This window comes from Lagopus muta, chromosome 13, assembly GCF_023343835.1.
Source record: "Lagopus muta isolate bLagMut1 chromosome 13, bLagMut1 primary, whole genome shotgun sequence".
Taxonomy (NCBI): Eukaryota; Metazoa; Chordata; class Aves; order Galliformes; family Phasianidae; genus Lagopus; species Lagopus muta.
The window spans coordinates 11755778-11772806 of NC_064445.1; the positions used below are offsets into that span (position 1 = coordinate 11755778).

The following is a 17029-nucleotide window of genomic DNA, read 5'->3' on the forward strand; positions in this document are numbered from 1 at the left end:
CGGGCGACGCCGGGAGGCGGCGGGAACAGCTCCGCTCGCTTCTTTGCCCCTTCTTAAGCGGCAGCAGCAGCAACAGGAAATCCAGGAGTTCTGTGAAATGACAGGGAGAGGGAGAGAGCGAGTGAAGTCCCTTGGCTTGGGCTGGTGACGTCTCTCCTTCCTCCTCTTTTTTTTTTTTTTTTTTCCTGTCCCTATAAAGAATCCCGGGCTCGCATCAAACTTCCCAGCAAAGCCACCCGGACCCGGAGGGTGGGGGAGCGCCAAGCACGGGGCGGCACCCGGCCATGCCCCCCTGCCGCCGGCCGCCCCCCGGCAGGTAGCGGCGCTGCCCCGGCGCACCTGCACCGCCCGGACGGGAACCGCGCGCCGCCGCTCCGCTGCGCTGCCCCGCACAGCCCGAGGAAGTTCTCCCCGAGTTCGGCGGTGCCGGAGCCGCTTTGTAACCCCTCGCGGAGCGCGGCGCCCCGCAGGGACGGTTGGCGCGGAGGAAGCACGGGGAGAGCGAGGGATAAAGTTGCTCTGACAAGGGAAAAGGCGGAACGCCTGGAGAAGAAAGGACGGGCGGCGAGGACGGAGCGGTGAATGGCGAGAACAGTTTAACCGGAGCCAACAAGTGGGAGCGGTGCGCGCGTTCCGCTCGTCCCGTCCCACGGCCCGCTCTGACAGACCGAAGAACGCTTCGCCCCGCGCCGCCCCAGCCATGCTCGGCGGGCCGAGCCCCGCGCTGGCCGCTTGCGCCCTGCAGGCGCTGCTGCTGACGCTCGGTAAGAGCCGCTCGGATCGGAGGGCCGCCCGGGAGAGCGCGAGGCGGCGGCCGCTGGGGGGCGCGAGGGGCGGCGGCGCGGGGGCGGCGCGTGGCCGCTGAGGAGAGCGCGGGCTGCGGGGCGGGCGGGAGCCGGGCGGGAGCGTTCCGCGACGGGGCGCCGTGCCCTTCGTTCGTAGCACCGCGCGTCGTGCTGCGAGTTACAGGAGCTCCTCCCGGCGGCACGAGGGAACGCGTCTCACAGCGCAAGGGTTCCTTTTCCAGCGCGTTGCCGTCTGTCTGTCGTTGGGTTTTAATAGGATAGCTTCTGGACGTACTGCGGGGGGAGTCTCTTTGGTTTCTTTGCATCCATTCACAGATGTGATGTGTGCATCCCAGCCGGTGCAGCGCACTTGAGGTGTCTGTCCGGCTCTTCCCTCAGCTCCCTGCACTCGAAGAGCTGAACCCGAGTGTGTGCCCCGCGGGGCTTGTCTGCCTTTGGGGGCTGCAGGCTGGAGGGGCTGCGTGCAGAGGGCATGTCGCCAAGATCCAGCCTGAATGTCACTAAGTTGTAAGTCACCACGGACTTTGTGGACCAGAGCGAGCGGCAAGTATTTGGTGGAAGAGAGAAAGCTTGTCCTGCCACAGGTGTCCTGAGTAGCAGGGAAAAGCAAAGCGCTGCAGGCGTCACAGGGGCAGCCAGGTGAAAGGCCTGCTGCCTGCATTTCAGTGCTGCCTTGGCTCCTCATTCACCAGTGCTACTTGCCTGATAGTTCTGGGGCTAATAGCATTGGAACTTGGTCTGGGCTCACTGTCTCATTGGTGCCAGGCACAAAGAAGGATGAGGAAAGGCAATGCCTGCATGCTGTGATGAGGAAAGGAAGATGGGCACATCACTAGCTGTCCCTGTAGGCAAAGGCTGGTGATGGATTTGGAAGCAGCATTATTGCTGTCAGACCTTTGTCCATCATTAGGTAAAGATGATCTGTTAGCACAGTGTCTAAGTGCCCTAATTAGGCTGGAAGCCAAACTGAATGAGGGCCAGGAAGTCGGAAGGTTCTGGATAGCACTGATGTTAGTGAGGTGTTAACTCCTCAGTCACCTTTCCCTCAAAGTTCATCTCCTGCAAGGAGTTTAACCTCCCAAGGCCAAAGAGGCAGAGATCTATCCTGCAGGCTGTAGGTTAAACCTTTTCTGGGATCTTTGTGAAAATTAGGCAAAGTTATGCTGAAGAAGTTGAATCTGATTCAAATCCAAACAATTTTATCTGCAATGCAGATAGAAGACTTTGCAGCTGGAAAAGACATTGACCCAAGGTGCTGCGTGAAAGCAGTGCAGCTGCCCAGCCCCAGAGTCCTAGGTCCTTCCAGGTCAGGACTTCCAGGCACCCAAGAGAAAAAGGAGGCTCTGGTGGCTCTTATCAAACCTTAGCAAAGGAGTTGGGGTGTCCTCTGCTTCTGTACCTGTGCCTGACAGCAGCTGTTGTGTCACTGCCTTCTGCCTGTCTGCTCAGCAGATCACCGAGGTGTGTGCCATGGCTGCCAGAGGACAGAAGTTGCCTCGCCATAAAGTGCATCCAGATCAGAGGATGGTCTCCTTCTGATAAATCCAGTTTGTTTCATTCAGTCCTTGTCAATGTTTAGCACAAGGAGAGACCATGCAAACTTCATCCTAACAATTTCCTGCCTCATCATAAAACATACCTTCAAAATACTTCATGTATCTCTGCATTTCTTAGGATGGTTCTACAGGTATCATGAAATACCCATTTTATTTTTGTTCATTTTGTAGCTTCTTTTGAACTCCTTTTTGTACCAGTTAGGGCCACCAAATACTTTTTACACAGTGATAGTAATGGAGATGCCAACAGCTGATGTAAGTTTTAGGTAGCCCTTTAAAAAAAAGCCTGCAAAGAATGACTGATGCTGACAACACCTTGTATCTTGCATGAAAAATGTCTTTTACTCCTTGATATTACTGTCCAAAAGTTTTTGATATATGAGCAATCCAAATATGTTTTCGGGTATTGGAATAAACACAGTAATTTCAGTGTTATAATCCTGGAAAACTAACATTTCCAGATTCCAAAATAACAATTAGATCCTTGCTTGTTCTCTTTGAAACTAAAATAAATTTGAAATTAATCATTTTTCTTTGTTGCATTTTGCAACTTTTCTACTAATAGATGCACAAATCATAGAATCATAGAATGGCTTGGGTTGAGAAGGACCTCAAAGATCATCCAGTTTCAACCTCCCTGCCATGGGCAGGGTCGCCAACCACCAGACCAGGCTGCCCAGAGTTAGCTTACTAGTGGACACACTTCGAATATGCCACATATAAGTAGCTAAATCAAAGGCTTTGGGAGCTCAGAATCCTCCCAAGTTTTCCGTCTAGGATGCTCCCTGCATAGATTACTGCAGGCTCTGCTGCAGGATGCACCACTGCAAAGACTGAGGCAGTAAGGCTGTGCTTTTGCCTTACTCTGAGGCAGTCAGTTCTGAGAAGCTGAGGACTGGAGAGCCCACACTATGGGCTGCTGATGGGTCCCAGTAAACTGAAAATATGTCTCTTAATTGGTGTTATCCCTAAATATTTGCTTTACTGTGGGAAAATGTTATAAAAAGCAGAGGAGACTTTTTTTAAGATTGTGATATATGAGCAGCTCTGCCCGAAGCTGCCACTTTTAAAACCAACTGGAAATCTCTTTACACTCATTCATCTATTTAAGGAAGGAAAAAAATGCAAAGTATTTCTCAGTGCTCCCTGAGCTTCTAAAAATGAGCATCGTACCCAAAAGAATACTAGGAATACAAACCTGTTCAAGGTCTCTGTTACAAGAACTTCACATATTTTCTTTAAAAATTTCAAAAATATTTATCTGCACACACGTCCTCCTTGGTCTGCCAGTACATATGAATCTAAATAAGAGCAGCAGGGTACGCGTTCCTTTCACATGTTCTCTAAATTGCTGACTGTATGATGAATTGTTTGCACAATCTACTTCAATCTGAAGCAATATATCGAGTTTGGTTGTGGATATAGTACTTGTGTTGCTAGTAGGCTGATACACAAGGGCAAAAGGTTTCCAGCAAGCACAGGGGTTTATTAGGTTCAGTCAGTGGTAGGTGGGCTGCCTTTTTCGTAAGCTTGTCTTCCAAATTGTCAGTGCAGTTTGAAGGAAGGTGAAAATCCACCATATGCTGTGTTCACTCAGAGATGAAACACATCTTTTGCTTCCAAAGATGTTTGCAAATATATGCAGCAAGGGTCACTTGGGCAGAAAAGGACAGGATGAACAAGGAACTGCTTCAGCTCACGTTGCAAAGCAGTTTTGGGGGCAGCAGCAGTAATCTGCATTTTTTTAAACTACACAGGAAATTTCCAGGAGGCAGCATTTGACTTTCACAGAGTGAGAAGGACACTGAAGTAAGCTCTACTGAAGTTCACCATTATTTTGAGGTTTCCTCTTATCTCTTGTGCTCTGCCTTTCCTTTTTTCTCTAGACCAACCTGATATCACTAGAATGGGAATTACAAGTAGAAGTAATTAAAAGAGGTCCAAAATATCTAAACAACAGCTAGGAGCAAAACAGACCTGTCCCAAGTGTTTTCCTTTAGAAAGCAGCTCAGATGACTGACAAGACATGAAGGCTTCTGTGTGTCCATCAGGACATTCTAGTTTTCACTTGTGGGCAGAGAATCCAGCTGTACTCAGCCACGCAAGCAAAAAGAGGTGGTCTACATAAACAAGTGGGCATTAAGTGTGTGTAATAAAGAACTGATCTCCTAAGTTTGGCACTTCTTTAGTCTTTCTTTTTAAGGCCACAGAGAAAATAGAAGAACCTGCCAAAATCAGCCAGCCAAGCTTATTATCTGGAAATGGCATTTAATAAAAGCACATGCTTGAAGCTTGCCCCAGGGAGCAGAACTTTAGCAGCGGAGAGTTTGCAATCACCAGCAGCAAGGCAAGATTAGAACAAATCATGTGAAGCAAAGCTTCCTATCTAAGACTTGTGATCTTAGAGACCTGCCCACGAGCCACTCATTTCAAGTGGGGAAGGAGGAAGGTTCAGACAAGGCAGGGAGTCTGATCTCATGAGGCTGTGATGCGCAAAACTGACTGCTGCCCATGTCATATAAATTCCACACTGCTGGGGTGTTGAACTTGTGTGGGGAGCCCCAGCCCACCTGAAACCAGGTATGAACATAAATACAGAACTTAGCAAGGTAAATCTTGTGGCTGCTTTTATGACCTGATCATATCTTCTGCATTCGCCAGTAATGGAATTACAAAACTGGAAAGAATCCCAAGTCCAACCCCCTGCAGAGCAGAAGCTTTGGGTAATGGTGCTTTTCTTTGCTGAAGCTGAGGCAGGGAGGGCTGCAGTGCACGGGGCCAGCGCTGACAGTGCTTTGCGTGTGTCAGAGGGACGGATCTCAGCTCCATACTTACAAAGGATGTGCAATGAATTCACATACTGAGGGAAGCTGAGCTGCTGCCTGGTGCAGATGTTAACTTTGCATTGAGTTGTTGTTAACAGTTTAATACAGTTATGCACTCTGATGGACAGTAAATCTGTGAACTGTTTTATAAGGCAGCCCGATACCCTCATTCCAAGTTGTTGGATTAGTCTCTCTTTATAGCACACACTTTTTGTCCTCTCTACATCCTACCTCCTCCTTCTCTCACCACCCCCCCCTCCTGGATGTCTCCTCAGTTCCCCTCAGGGCTCAGAATTCCTTGAATTTTTACATTAGAAAAAGCCAGAAGGAATTTCTCAGCCCTTCCATGTTGGGGTCTGCACAGTTTCTCTTCCCTGTACTAAAATGATTTTTGCCTCTTACATTGTGTCTGGTGCAGGGATTTGGCAAGCCAGGGTCTGAGATCTGCAGCTGAGTGCCTCATTTTCTGCAAGCAGATACATTAAGTTTTCATGCTGTACAAACCTTTACAAGAGCAATTTTTGAAAGCTTTCCCCCCAGTATCGGGAAGTGCAAAAGGAGTCACAGCTAGTTTCTGGTGTGCGTAACCAGTGTTCAGAGTTTTTGTTGTTGCTCTAAGCTGCAAAGCTTTTAGCCCTGGAAAGAGTCCTCGAACAAGAAAGAACCTCCTCTAGCCCTTACAACCACTCAAGGACAAACAAGCCAGTTTTCCTTTGTGCCCTGCAGAGAATGGCAAAAGCATATGGTCCCTGAGATTTCAGAATTCAGCCAAAAACTAGAATCAGGCCCTGAATGTAAAGGAAATATATGGACCGGCCTTCTATTTTCAGACCACTTGCCTTTGTCTTTTGCATTTCCACATAGATTTCCTTAGATCTTCCTGTGTTTTTCTGAACTGTGGGAACATGATTGCCAAGGAAGTAGAGTGGGGAGTTTTCAGCCCTGCTGGGATTGTTCTTGATTTGAGGGTCAAGGAAACCTGACCTAGTCATTACCTGTTCCATTTTTTTTTTTAATCCCTATGAATTTAAAACATTTCAGCCAAAATGTTTGCTTCCTTAGAGCCCGCAGCTCAGAGATTGCACACCTTAAATTCTTCCTTGTAGATATGCTGAGGTCAATTTGCAGGAAAAACACCAACCTCCTTGGGGCTACTTTGCGTGTTCCTCTGCTGCTATAAGTAAAATGGGATGACCTGTATCACTCGCAGGGATGTGCCCCACAAATACACACACAAAAGTGGCTTTTGGGCTTCATCCTGTTTGGCATTAATTCATGTCTCGTTAACTGAAATTAGCGCTGAATACAATAATTTGGGGATTAAAGCAATTTCCTCCTTGTCTCCAGAAACCTGCAGCTGGTAATGTGAGAGTGGAGCCTCCCAGTACCCCACTCCTGATTCCAGATTCCCATACAGCTACTGAGAAGGGCTCGGTTTGTCCCTTTGCATCCACAGGGATCATCTGTGGAAGCTGATATTGAGCCTAGGCTTCCCTAGCTTTTGGGCCTGGTTGCACAGCGGTTGCTGTTCCAGACCTTTCAGGTTCAGATGTCTACTACAGCGTGTCCTTCAGGAGTTATGAAAAGTGTTTTTCCCCTCTGCTTCTTCGCTTGTTCTTCCAGCTGCCTGAAGCCGCCTCCCCAAGGGGCCATAATTCATGCCCACACAGTAGCACAGCAGCACCTTCTTGTGGGCAATCCTAATTACAGTACGCCTTCATACAGGAAACGGCTGTTGGAAGAGACTGCCCAGAAAATTAACAGGAAGATGTATGGGGCTGCGTTTGAAAGGAGGGAAGCAAGGCACTGAGGATTACCAGTTGCAAGCCTCAAGGCCCCTGTCATTTGCAGAAAACAAAAATCCCACAGGTGCAGTGCTGAGTGGCTCTGGGTCACCAGGTACATCCTGCCTCTCTGCATAGCAAGGGTGCCCACGGAACGCAGTGCTGCGTCTCTCCTGAGTTAACGCTGTCGGTGCTAATTTGCAAAGATAATGAAAAGGAGTTTGTGAAGAGCCACTGCTCAAAGCCCACCACTGCTTTTCTCCTTAACCTACATGGAATAGCAGAAGAACTAGTAATGCAGCGCCCAGATGTGGGGAGAAATGCTTTTCCCAGATCTCTCTGTAGATGTGTATGAGGTGAGGAAGTTATATCAGCTCTTGCTGCATGACACAGCAGGAGGGAGCTAAACAGCAAGTTGAGCTACTTAAAAGGGTTTTGTACTGCTACAATTAAAGGGGGATTCAAATACATGCAAACAATGATGTCACCCTGAGAACCTTTTAAACACAATTCGAGCTATGACATGGTGTAAAACAGAGAGGATTGCTAACTTCTTGGCTAGCCACATTTTTTTCCTACAAGTGGATGACGTCTGGATTATTTGCATTTCATGTTCATGCACTTGGGACCATCTTTGCTCTCAGTTACACAGGGTTAAAGCAGTAGCTTAGCTTCAGACAGCAGCCTGTCTTTGAATTTGCCTTTGTGTGACCAAGAACATTTATTTATTGTGGTTGCTTACACTCTTTTTTTTAGCAGAATCCGAGTGAGAAAAGAATGCACCAAAAGCTGCTGTTTCACTGCATGCTTTCCAAGATAGAGATTTTACTCATCTTGTTGGAAAATCCTAATTTGTTCTGGAAATGAAAATTCACTATGAGAAAGCTCAGCACCCTGCTTACTCTTGGGTGATGAAGGAAGGCTGGTGTGTGGCCCCATACCTAGGCTGCAGCACCAGCTGGTCCCTCAGGGCTGCCAGCCCCTAATGCTGTTCACGGAGCAGGGTATGCTTTCACTTTACGTTTATTTTGGCCCTGAAGATCTGGTCCTGATAGGCCTGGACATTCTTGGGCTTAAAACAACTTTTCTTCAACCTTGGCAATTTTTCTGAAAGAGACAAGCGGCTGGCCCAATAGGAATTACCAGAGAGAGTAATTAATGTGCAAAATCTTATGTCAGCATGAACCGAGCACAGCATGCAATGGGGAGAGATTGCCTGGGGCAGAACCTCTTTTGGATGTGATCTCAGTGCAGTTGGCCCATCTCTCTTTGAAAGAGGGCCTGTGTTTCTCACAGCTCGTAATCCCACTCAACGATGACTTTTCCAAATATAATGATACTGTGGGTCTCTGGGAAAGCAAGGCCCAGTTGTGAGCATGAAGCTGCTAATGAGTCCATTAACAGTTTTATTACTTAGGCCACTGATGCATTGGCTTCTGGCTTCGTCCAGAAGGGAGATAAAGCAAGTCTTACATGTGATGTGTTTATAGGTTTGGAATTCCTCCGGGGTTTCTAGGCTGTGCTCACAGTTGGTCTGTTTTCTCATAGCTGTCTCCCCAAGTAAAATAACCACGGGTGGCTCCATTCCCTGGGTCACTGTGGTTTGGTGCATTACACCACTTGTAAAATGCAGCCTTACTTGGGCAGTATCATGCTGCCCTAGTGAAGGAGCAGTGCAGGTCAAAGCGAAAGGGCCAGAATGTTTCAGCCGGGGGAATGAAGGAAGTGCCTGGGCAAGGTGTGTTCAGACAGCGGCAGGAGGCTGAAGCGGATGTCAGAGGTTCTCCCCATCTGGCTCCAGATGCAAGTCGCCATCAGGAAACTTTGTAATTATATTTGAAGAAGGACATATACAAGGTTGACTTTGACTTCTTAGCATTATGGAGATGTGGGATTATTTGGAGGTACTGTACAATCTATCCACTTTTCAGCTAGAAAGACCAGTAGATGTGGTTACTCATATCCTAAGGCTTATAACAGGTCAGCAGTGCTAGACTAGAAAAAGAGGCTATGAAGTCCCCTTAGGGAGTTTTGAAGTATGTGTTTTGACAGTGAAATCTACATGGTGAAATACCATTATTAATTTAATTTGATAAACCGTGAAGTAGTTTGTCTTCTCCTGGTCACTGAAGTTGATCCGTATTGAAGTTTGTGCATAGCTGTGGTTGTCATTAACATTATATTTTTAACCTTTCTTCCCTAATGTACTATCCAACATGTCAGAGCTGATATACAATATCATCTAGGACAGGCAACCACTAACAGGCACTATGACATCCTACGAGTATGCGAGCACAGATTAATGCTCCCAAGAGAAAGGATCTCCTTTTCCCATCCTGAGAATACGTGCCACAGTTTGTTTTAATATTCTTCTTGACAGTATCTTCAGCTTTCTGGAGAGTTGCTGGCAGAAGGACAAAAGAAGTGGAGACAGTTTTGTCTGTGTATAAATCTCAGTTTTATTTGCCAAAGTTGTCCTGCACTTTTGAGAAAATCAGGGCAGAGAAGCTGTGCTCAAAGTGGGATTAATGGAAAAGCTGCACTTGATTCCCATGGAGAAGAGTTTGCATAGTTGCAGTTCAAGGCCATTTGCTCTCTCTGTAGCGTATTGTGGTATCACAGTATTACCAAAGGTTCTTACAGACTTTTAAATACATGGATACATGGTTGGCCAACACGACTTTCACATTCTGCCTTTCTGTCCACCTGTGACTGAGATGTCTGTCAGTCGGGCCACTAGAGTTAAGAATTTCCATCTACACCTTCCTGACGCAACAGAAATTTAAAAATTAAAATCATATAAAAATCTTATTTTCAAAACAGCTTACATTAAAAAGACAAATGCGTCCCTCAGCAACAGGCAGCTATTGCTTGGGAAAAGAGGAATACTCACTGTAACACAAATGACTGAATAGAATCAGTTAGGCCAGAAATATGAGACACCAAGCTGATAGCGTGAACTTCTTATCAGCATAAATCAGATGCTTGTGTAAGGATGGCTACTTGCTGCAGTGTCTGTGAGTGCACAGAGCAGAACGGTGCTCTGTGCTCGTGTTCCTGTGCAGTACTGCAGAATGTCCTTTAGGGGCTGGTCTGCTGCACAGAAAAGCCACTAAAGCTTTTCTCCTTGTGCAGTGATAGAGGGATGTGCATTCAAATTGCAGTGATGCAGTCATTACTCCCCCATCTCATGTGGCAGCTCCTTTCCTGGGTCACGCCTTGTGCAACCACACTATGCAACTGATAAAGTGGAAACCACTAATGCTGAGAACAAGCCCTTTTCCTCAACAAAAGGACAAATATGATCTTTAATCCATAGTCTAGTGCTTGACAATTTGCATAAGGGAAGAAATGAATGTCTTATCCTAGGACCCTGAAATTTCGATTATAGGTTCTTGACATTTCTGATGTAGTGGTTAAACTCTTTCTGTGCATTTATTCCATATCCTTTGAACAGCAGTGATAGCTAGTAATTAGTAAGGCCATAATTAACACCGTCAGTACAGTTCTAGATAAGTACTTCACCTTGCTGAATGAGGCAGCTAACACCTTGCAGAGCCACTGCTTTGGGCTGCTGCTTCTATGTTTTCAAGCTGACCAATATATTTGGCCATGTCTAGTGTCACCATACACAGGCTCCCTAAATTTAAAGCCATGCTTATCACATGTATGAACATACAGCAAAAGGGGTTAAAGAGCATCATCAGAAGAGCTCAGAACAACCTTGTTCCTTTATTCATCTTCCTTGTTTTAAATTCTTCCTGCTTATCTTGGTTCTGGTCTTGTCATCTGCTGGTTGTGAGAGCAAAGCGGTGGCAGTGGGTGTGGGGGAGGTGAGCAGGGTATCTCTGACAGCAATCTCTGTGCAGTGTATATGGTAAAGAGGGAGGGATTCTCAACATACACAGGGCAAAGGTCTCTTGCACTCCTTCATTTAAGTTTGAAGTGATGTTCTTTAGTGGGAATTGTACTACTAGTCTTTGAAAGGCTGCTCTTCTGTTTTGATTCTATATTGTTCTGAGTAAAATAGTAGGAAAAGAGAAATTTCTGCAACCATAACATTCTCTTACAGGCCTATTCATTATAGATCCTGAGAGGAAACTGAGAGTTCCCCTGGACAATGCTCTGATATACAAATGAGCATACATTAACTTTCTGTAGCCGTATAGTTCATTTTTGGCTGCATTTCCTTTACATTCTTAGGAACATGGACTTGGGCATAATCTGGTTTGATGTCTTCCTCTGCTTTGAACAGCTGCCTTATTAGACATTGCGCACGTCCAGCAGCCTTTCTGCAGCAGAGGTTGAGTAGAGGTGCTTCGGGTGGACGTGGCAGTGCCTGGATGTTTTTGGGGTTTGGAGGGCTGGGAGCAGAGGGGACTAGGCAGGGTCTGTGGGGTTTTAGCCAGACTGAGAGTGAGAGGGAGATGCAGGGGTGGCTGTTGGCCAAGTGCTGTGCTCTAAGCCACCTGGGGTGGCCAGGTGGGATGGATGTAAGCCATGCTGTGAGAGCAGCTCAGCTTTGGTTCCCTGCCCTTTGAGAAATACCCTGGGGGAGCTCATGTGGAGGCACAGCTGCAGTGGCTTTGCAGCATTAACTCCAGAACAGCAGCTGCAGCAGGGCATTCTCTGCCATACAGAGCTGCTTGATGTGTCTACTCTTCTGTAATTCAGGGATATCAGCACTTCCTCTGGAGAGTAGGGGCAATTAGCATTTAGAGGAGAAAAAGCAGCTCAGGTACCACAGTGATGGGATTTTGCTTCATTTTCCACTTCCATCATCAGAGAAAAAGTCATTTAAAACTACAAGGGTACCAAGGCATTTAAGGTTGTAATGACTGTGACTGAAACACTGTGCTAGGCGTCGCCTGAACAGTCAGAGATGAATCTCTCCCTGTCTTCCAGACAGACTTTTACAGAACTTGGGTTTGGCTGTTGCTCTATTGCACGAACATGTTTTATTCTCATGTACTTTGCATGGGAACTGAGCCAAGAGGATGAAACAGATTAGAGATCAGGTCAGTCTTTGTTACCTAGTTTCTGTAAACACCTTTGCACAGTCTGGAGTGTGACGCCTGCTTCTGAAATGCTGCCTGTCCCAGCCAAAAGGTGCTTCTAGGCACGCCTCTCCTTGTTTGTGCTTCCCTGCAGTCTGCTTACCTGCTGCCATCAGGTGCACGGTGCCGATGCCCCAAGCTTGAAGGCTACAGTTTTCCTAACAGTTTTTTAACATGGTGCTCCCCTTAGCCTCTCATCCTGCATATACTTGTAGGATTCCTCAGAGGAATAATGAAGCAAGTGTAGATGCAAATGGATGCGGTGTCGCTTCAAGTAGAACCATTCTTCAAAAAGCCTCTTGGTTTTCTTTAGAATGTGTCTTCTGGCACAGAGAAATTTGCAAAGCTAATTTTCAGCTCCTGTCTAATGGATTCCCCTGCTGAGTGTCTGTTACAGTTAAAGGATTCCAGATTGAGAGTTTGTTCTCATCTCCCCTGTGCATAACTATGTTGGAGGTGCTTTTTGGAGAGCTGGTTAATGAGCCTGGAGTGTGGCTGAGTGCTTGTGCTGACATTCAGAAGGAGTTTCCCCTCCTCAAAGGAGGAAGGTAGCCTTACACCCCTGCAGCCTGTTTATAATGAGTTCATTCACCCCAGCAGAAACAGGGTGCTTTCAAATATGAGACTGTGCAAGATGTTGTGAGCAAATACGAGATTAATCAAAGTTGAGGAAGCAAAAGGAGAGATCCTTCTTTCCAGGAGTTTACTTGTTCTAGAATTTGCATGTTTTTTGGGATGAGGAAGAATGAGCAGCATGCAGCAAAGCTCAGCATACTCTGTATGCTCTTTTCTCGCTGCCCCAAGTACTTGTCCCACCAGTTACCTCCACAGGGAGGGCACTGCAGTGCGCCCCAGATACTTACTGGTGTCAGCTCTTTCCAGTTCCTGTGCAGCTCAGCAGAGAACTGGGAGTCAATTAACTTGAGTTCTAATTCCTGCCATCCTGCAGGCTTCCTGTATGATCTTATTTAAGATACTTATCTGTCTTCAGTTTCCAGCAGTATATAGTAGTAATTAATTACCAACTTCACAAACATGTAACGAGGTTAAATCCCTTTATAAGTGATCACAAAACTAATCTTGGAAACACAGGCTGCTGTGGTTGTTATTGTTACTGTCATTTTGGCAAGTACCTTGCTCAAGCAGGAGTGTTTTCCTAAGAAGTCCTTATCTACCCAAACTTAATGCTGGGTCTTAAGTATCAGTTTCCATAGAAGCCTTTTGCATTTTTGAGCACAGGATATCGGACCTTCCCCCCAGGAGACTCTTGGAGGGTGAGCACAGCCATGGAGAAAGCAGATGGTGGTGGGTGTTGGACCTGGGCACAGTCTAGGGGTAGGGTTAGAGTCATGGCTAGGATCTGGAGAGAGGGATGGCACTGAGCCCCAGTGTGAGTGGGGTCACTCATTCAGCCACTTCTTCAGACATACAAATGGCCAAGAATGTGGCACTTCTCGGGTGTAGTTACACTGTCTGAAAAGGACCATATCATTGAAAAGGTAGAAAGTTTGTCTTTGCACCAAGCTAAATTAGAATTGCTTAATTTCTTACTGAGTGTTTTATCTTACTTAAAATGGGACAGCATAAATGAGTTTTTATTGGAATATGCTATTCTGTCATTTTAATTAAGAGGAAATTATATATCTAAAACAAAATTATGTGGGCATTATCAGTTTTCATGGCTATTAATCTACCTGTCAGCTGGGGCAATCCATTTGTTGTGAACTGCAGTGCTAAGAGTATGGTGTCTTTGTGCTCAAGAGCAACATATTCCCAAGCTTGTTGTCTTTGGCATGGCCAATATTTTATCTGCCAGAGCCAACATTAATGAAAAATTCCTGAAAAATTCCTCATTTCAACACAGCAACACTCTGATGGGAATAACAATCTCTTCTGAGCTCGTTCAAAAGCAGATATTGGGTAGGATACAAAAAAGGGAGGTATTTCTGAACCCCCTCTTCAGGACTTTGGGTTTGCTCGCCTTTATATATGATATCAACACTGTCAGATTGTTTACTGCAAATAGCACATGCATCCCAAATCAGCATTGCTCAAAACAGACATGCATGCAATTTGAAATGCTGGGCTGCTGAAACTGACAACTGCCCTCTAGTTTTGTTATACAACAGTCGCATCTCTTTGAAACTATCAAGGTGATGCAGATGATGCTGAACCTCTATAATGGCTCAGTGAAATGACTGATAAGAGAAAAGCCAACTGAACTTCTTCAGCTCCTTCATTTGAACCTTGTGCAGCCAGACCATCCTTCCTGCTTTGACAGGGCTTCTTGCCACAGCAGCTCCTGTTCTGTGGGCAGGCTGGAGCTGAGAAATATCTCATTGTGGATGATCTCAGTGCAGGAAAGAGGCCCCTTTGGAGCAGACCTTGGAGCAAAGCTCGGGGGGACATGCTGGAGATAATCACCTAGTGTAAGTCACTCCGTGAGTGGAGAAATGAGAGATTCTGTCAGCAAGCGAGGAGAAACCTATGTGTACAGCCTCTCCAGTCACTGTCCTACAACTGAAACCTTTGTGTTCTACAGACACTTTAAGGACCAGAACAAAGAGGGCAACAGAAGATCAAGACTTACCACTATCCAACACCCAAAGGCAGCTGCACGCACGCGTCCATACCTGACAAACGGCGAGGCAAGCTGTGTAATTTATTCTCCCCCTGTTGTCTGAGGCTGTGATAACATCTATGAGCAACACAGTCTGTCATGCTCCAGAGACAGGGGAGAGCCTGGCAGCACACAGATAAGAGCAGGTGCTAATTTGGTGCTGTGGTCCAGCTCACAGACGTGGTGTTGTGTAAGTGCTCTGCTTTCAGCTCTCTCTTACTGAATCCTCTCCTTCGGTGTGCAGACAAGGGCTTTGATGTGCTTGTGCTCTGAGCTGCTGCCTTTGTTTTGGTCTGAAAGGGGTGGCAAAAGGAGGGACAGCCTTGCCAATCACCAGCTTGACTAAATATTTATCTCTGCTGAAAACAGTTTAGTTTCTGAATTTAGCCCAGAGTTGATTCTGATGAGAGACATCAAACATAATACACAGGAATCAGCCACAGCACATCTGGTGTTGCATGTGTGCTGGAGGAATATAAATAAAAGAGCCAGTAAACTTCAGCTGCTGAGATATTTGTGCTGCAACAGGGCTGTCAGCTTTCTAACATCACCACCCAGCGAGCAGCGGGTGCCACACGTCCCTTGGGGCAGCTGTGGTCCCCCGTTGGCGTGTCTTTCTCTTTGCATGGGAGGACTCGACAGGAAAGAAGCAGAAGCACTTTTGTCAAACGGATTTGCAAGAGTGCTGTAGCCACCGAAAAGAGCGGCAGGCCAAGGCGGCAGCGTTGCCAATACTTGAAACATTTCTCCAGTGTGATGATACTGTATTTTTGGAAGTATCTGCTATGAATGTTCTTTTCCTGGAAAGATTTCTTCTCCTGCCTGCTTCCCCCGCCTCCCTCAGACTGCTGGTGCCAACATTTCTGTTGTAACTTCCTTGCTCCCAGCCGCTTCCTACCATAGACTTCCCTCTTCTCTCCTGGCGCAGATGCTCCAGGCTGCAGTGTCCTGCTGGCCTTGGAGGAGGCGAACGGCGGCATGAAGCAGCCACCTCTGTGCAGCACCCAGTGGGACAGCAGCAGGCTGAGGGTTTGAAAAGCTCCGTGTCCAAAGGAAGATCCATTCTAATCACTTCATGCAAAATCATCGTGCAGAGCAGCCTTGGAGTGAAACTCACTACATCATTTTTCTGACTAGCCCACAACACTGATTTTAGGTTCTGGGGGTCAAATTTACTATGGAGGGCAAAGACCAGTGATTCATTTTCCCTATTCTTTATAGTCATTTTTCACCTTGAAGAACAAAAGGGCCTAAACACAGAACATTTGTTCTTTAGTAATGCCAAAGCCTCGTTAGAAAAAAAATTAATAAACCATCATTAAAATCTGGGCCCAGTGCCTTGAACAAAGAAAAGAATATATTTGTGTATACTTAAGAGACGGGAAAGAGACTGTGTGCCAAGCCTAGTCACAGATAAAGGAATTCCGGACATTATTCCTTGTGCTCCTAGGGGTTGTGACATGGGATTTCCTTTCAAAGTGGTAAATAGCTCAGCAGTTGTTGTAGGACAGGGTGGGGTGGTCAGTACTTTCTTTAAAATGGGGAGAGATGAAAGCGCACTCTGAGAGCCGAGCTGAATGCAATGCATGGGCACAGAACCCCTGTGAACGGGGTTGAGAGGTGCAAATTCCTCCAAGGCTGCATCTCACAACTTTGCCCTCTTGAGGTTCCCATGGTTTGGAGGTGCTAACAGCTGAACTGGGCTTTGGGAAGAATAGGTCCTGTCATAGTGCTTGAGGTTTAGCTCCTAAGAGGGAGCCAAAGTGTCACGGCTGTCTCAGCACCTTGTGGGTTCCTCGCAGACCAGCTCCTGTGCTCCCTGCCTTTTCTCAAAGCCAGCTTCTGGCTGTGAGCTATGGATTCTGACTGCTGGTCTTGGCCTGCTATGGGAACAGAGTGTGGGGAGTAGAAGCCTCAGTGTGCTGAAATGAAAATCGGTTGGTCAAGGCCTTGGGTAACTGAAATCACCTTTCTCTCTTTAGCCATATCCTGCACAGGACTGGGGTATGCAGTCTTTTCTCTTAAGAAAACAGAAGAGGTAAAGCTGCATATTCTATCCTGCTAGCGTTTTGGTTAGAAAAATATTCAACTTTGTGCTTGGTTCACTTTTTCTGTTGGGCTTTGTACTGAGGACTCACCAAAGTGCGTTGATTTTGCAATATAGGGAAGGAATGAGTCACTTGATGAGGAAGAAAAGAACATCAAGATGATTTTATGGTTGGGTCTGAATACAGAATGACTTTTCTTTGACCTCCTGTAGGGTCAGCAAAGACTGCAGAACCTCAACCTCGCTGTTCAAGCAGGGCTTAATGATAAGGGGAGAGGAGGTTTGCGTGTTACTGTTCTCCAAATCCTCAGAATCCAGGTTTTCTACACTGAAT

At 46.5% G+C, this 17029-nt stretch overlaps 1 protein-coding gene across 2 annotated transcripts in view; it reads left to right on the forward strand.

The window, feature by feature from the left end:
* Positions 1-226: 226 nt before the first annotated feature.
* LOC125699943 (vascular endothelial growth factor receptor kdr-like) overlaps positions 227-17029 on the forward strand; it is a 119953-nt gene continuing 103150 nt past the window's right edge. The window contains exon 1 of one of the 2 annotated variants that reach the window (XM_048960012.1): positions 227-764. In XM_048960012.1, the coding sequence (XP_048815969.1) occupies positions 701-764 (64 nt within the window). In that variant the 5' untranslated portion in view covers positions 227-700. The remainder of the gene's footprint in view (positions 765-17029) is intronic. The other variant, XM_048960013.1, reaches the window with a different exon arrangement.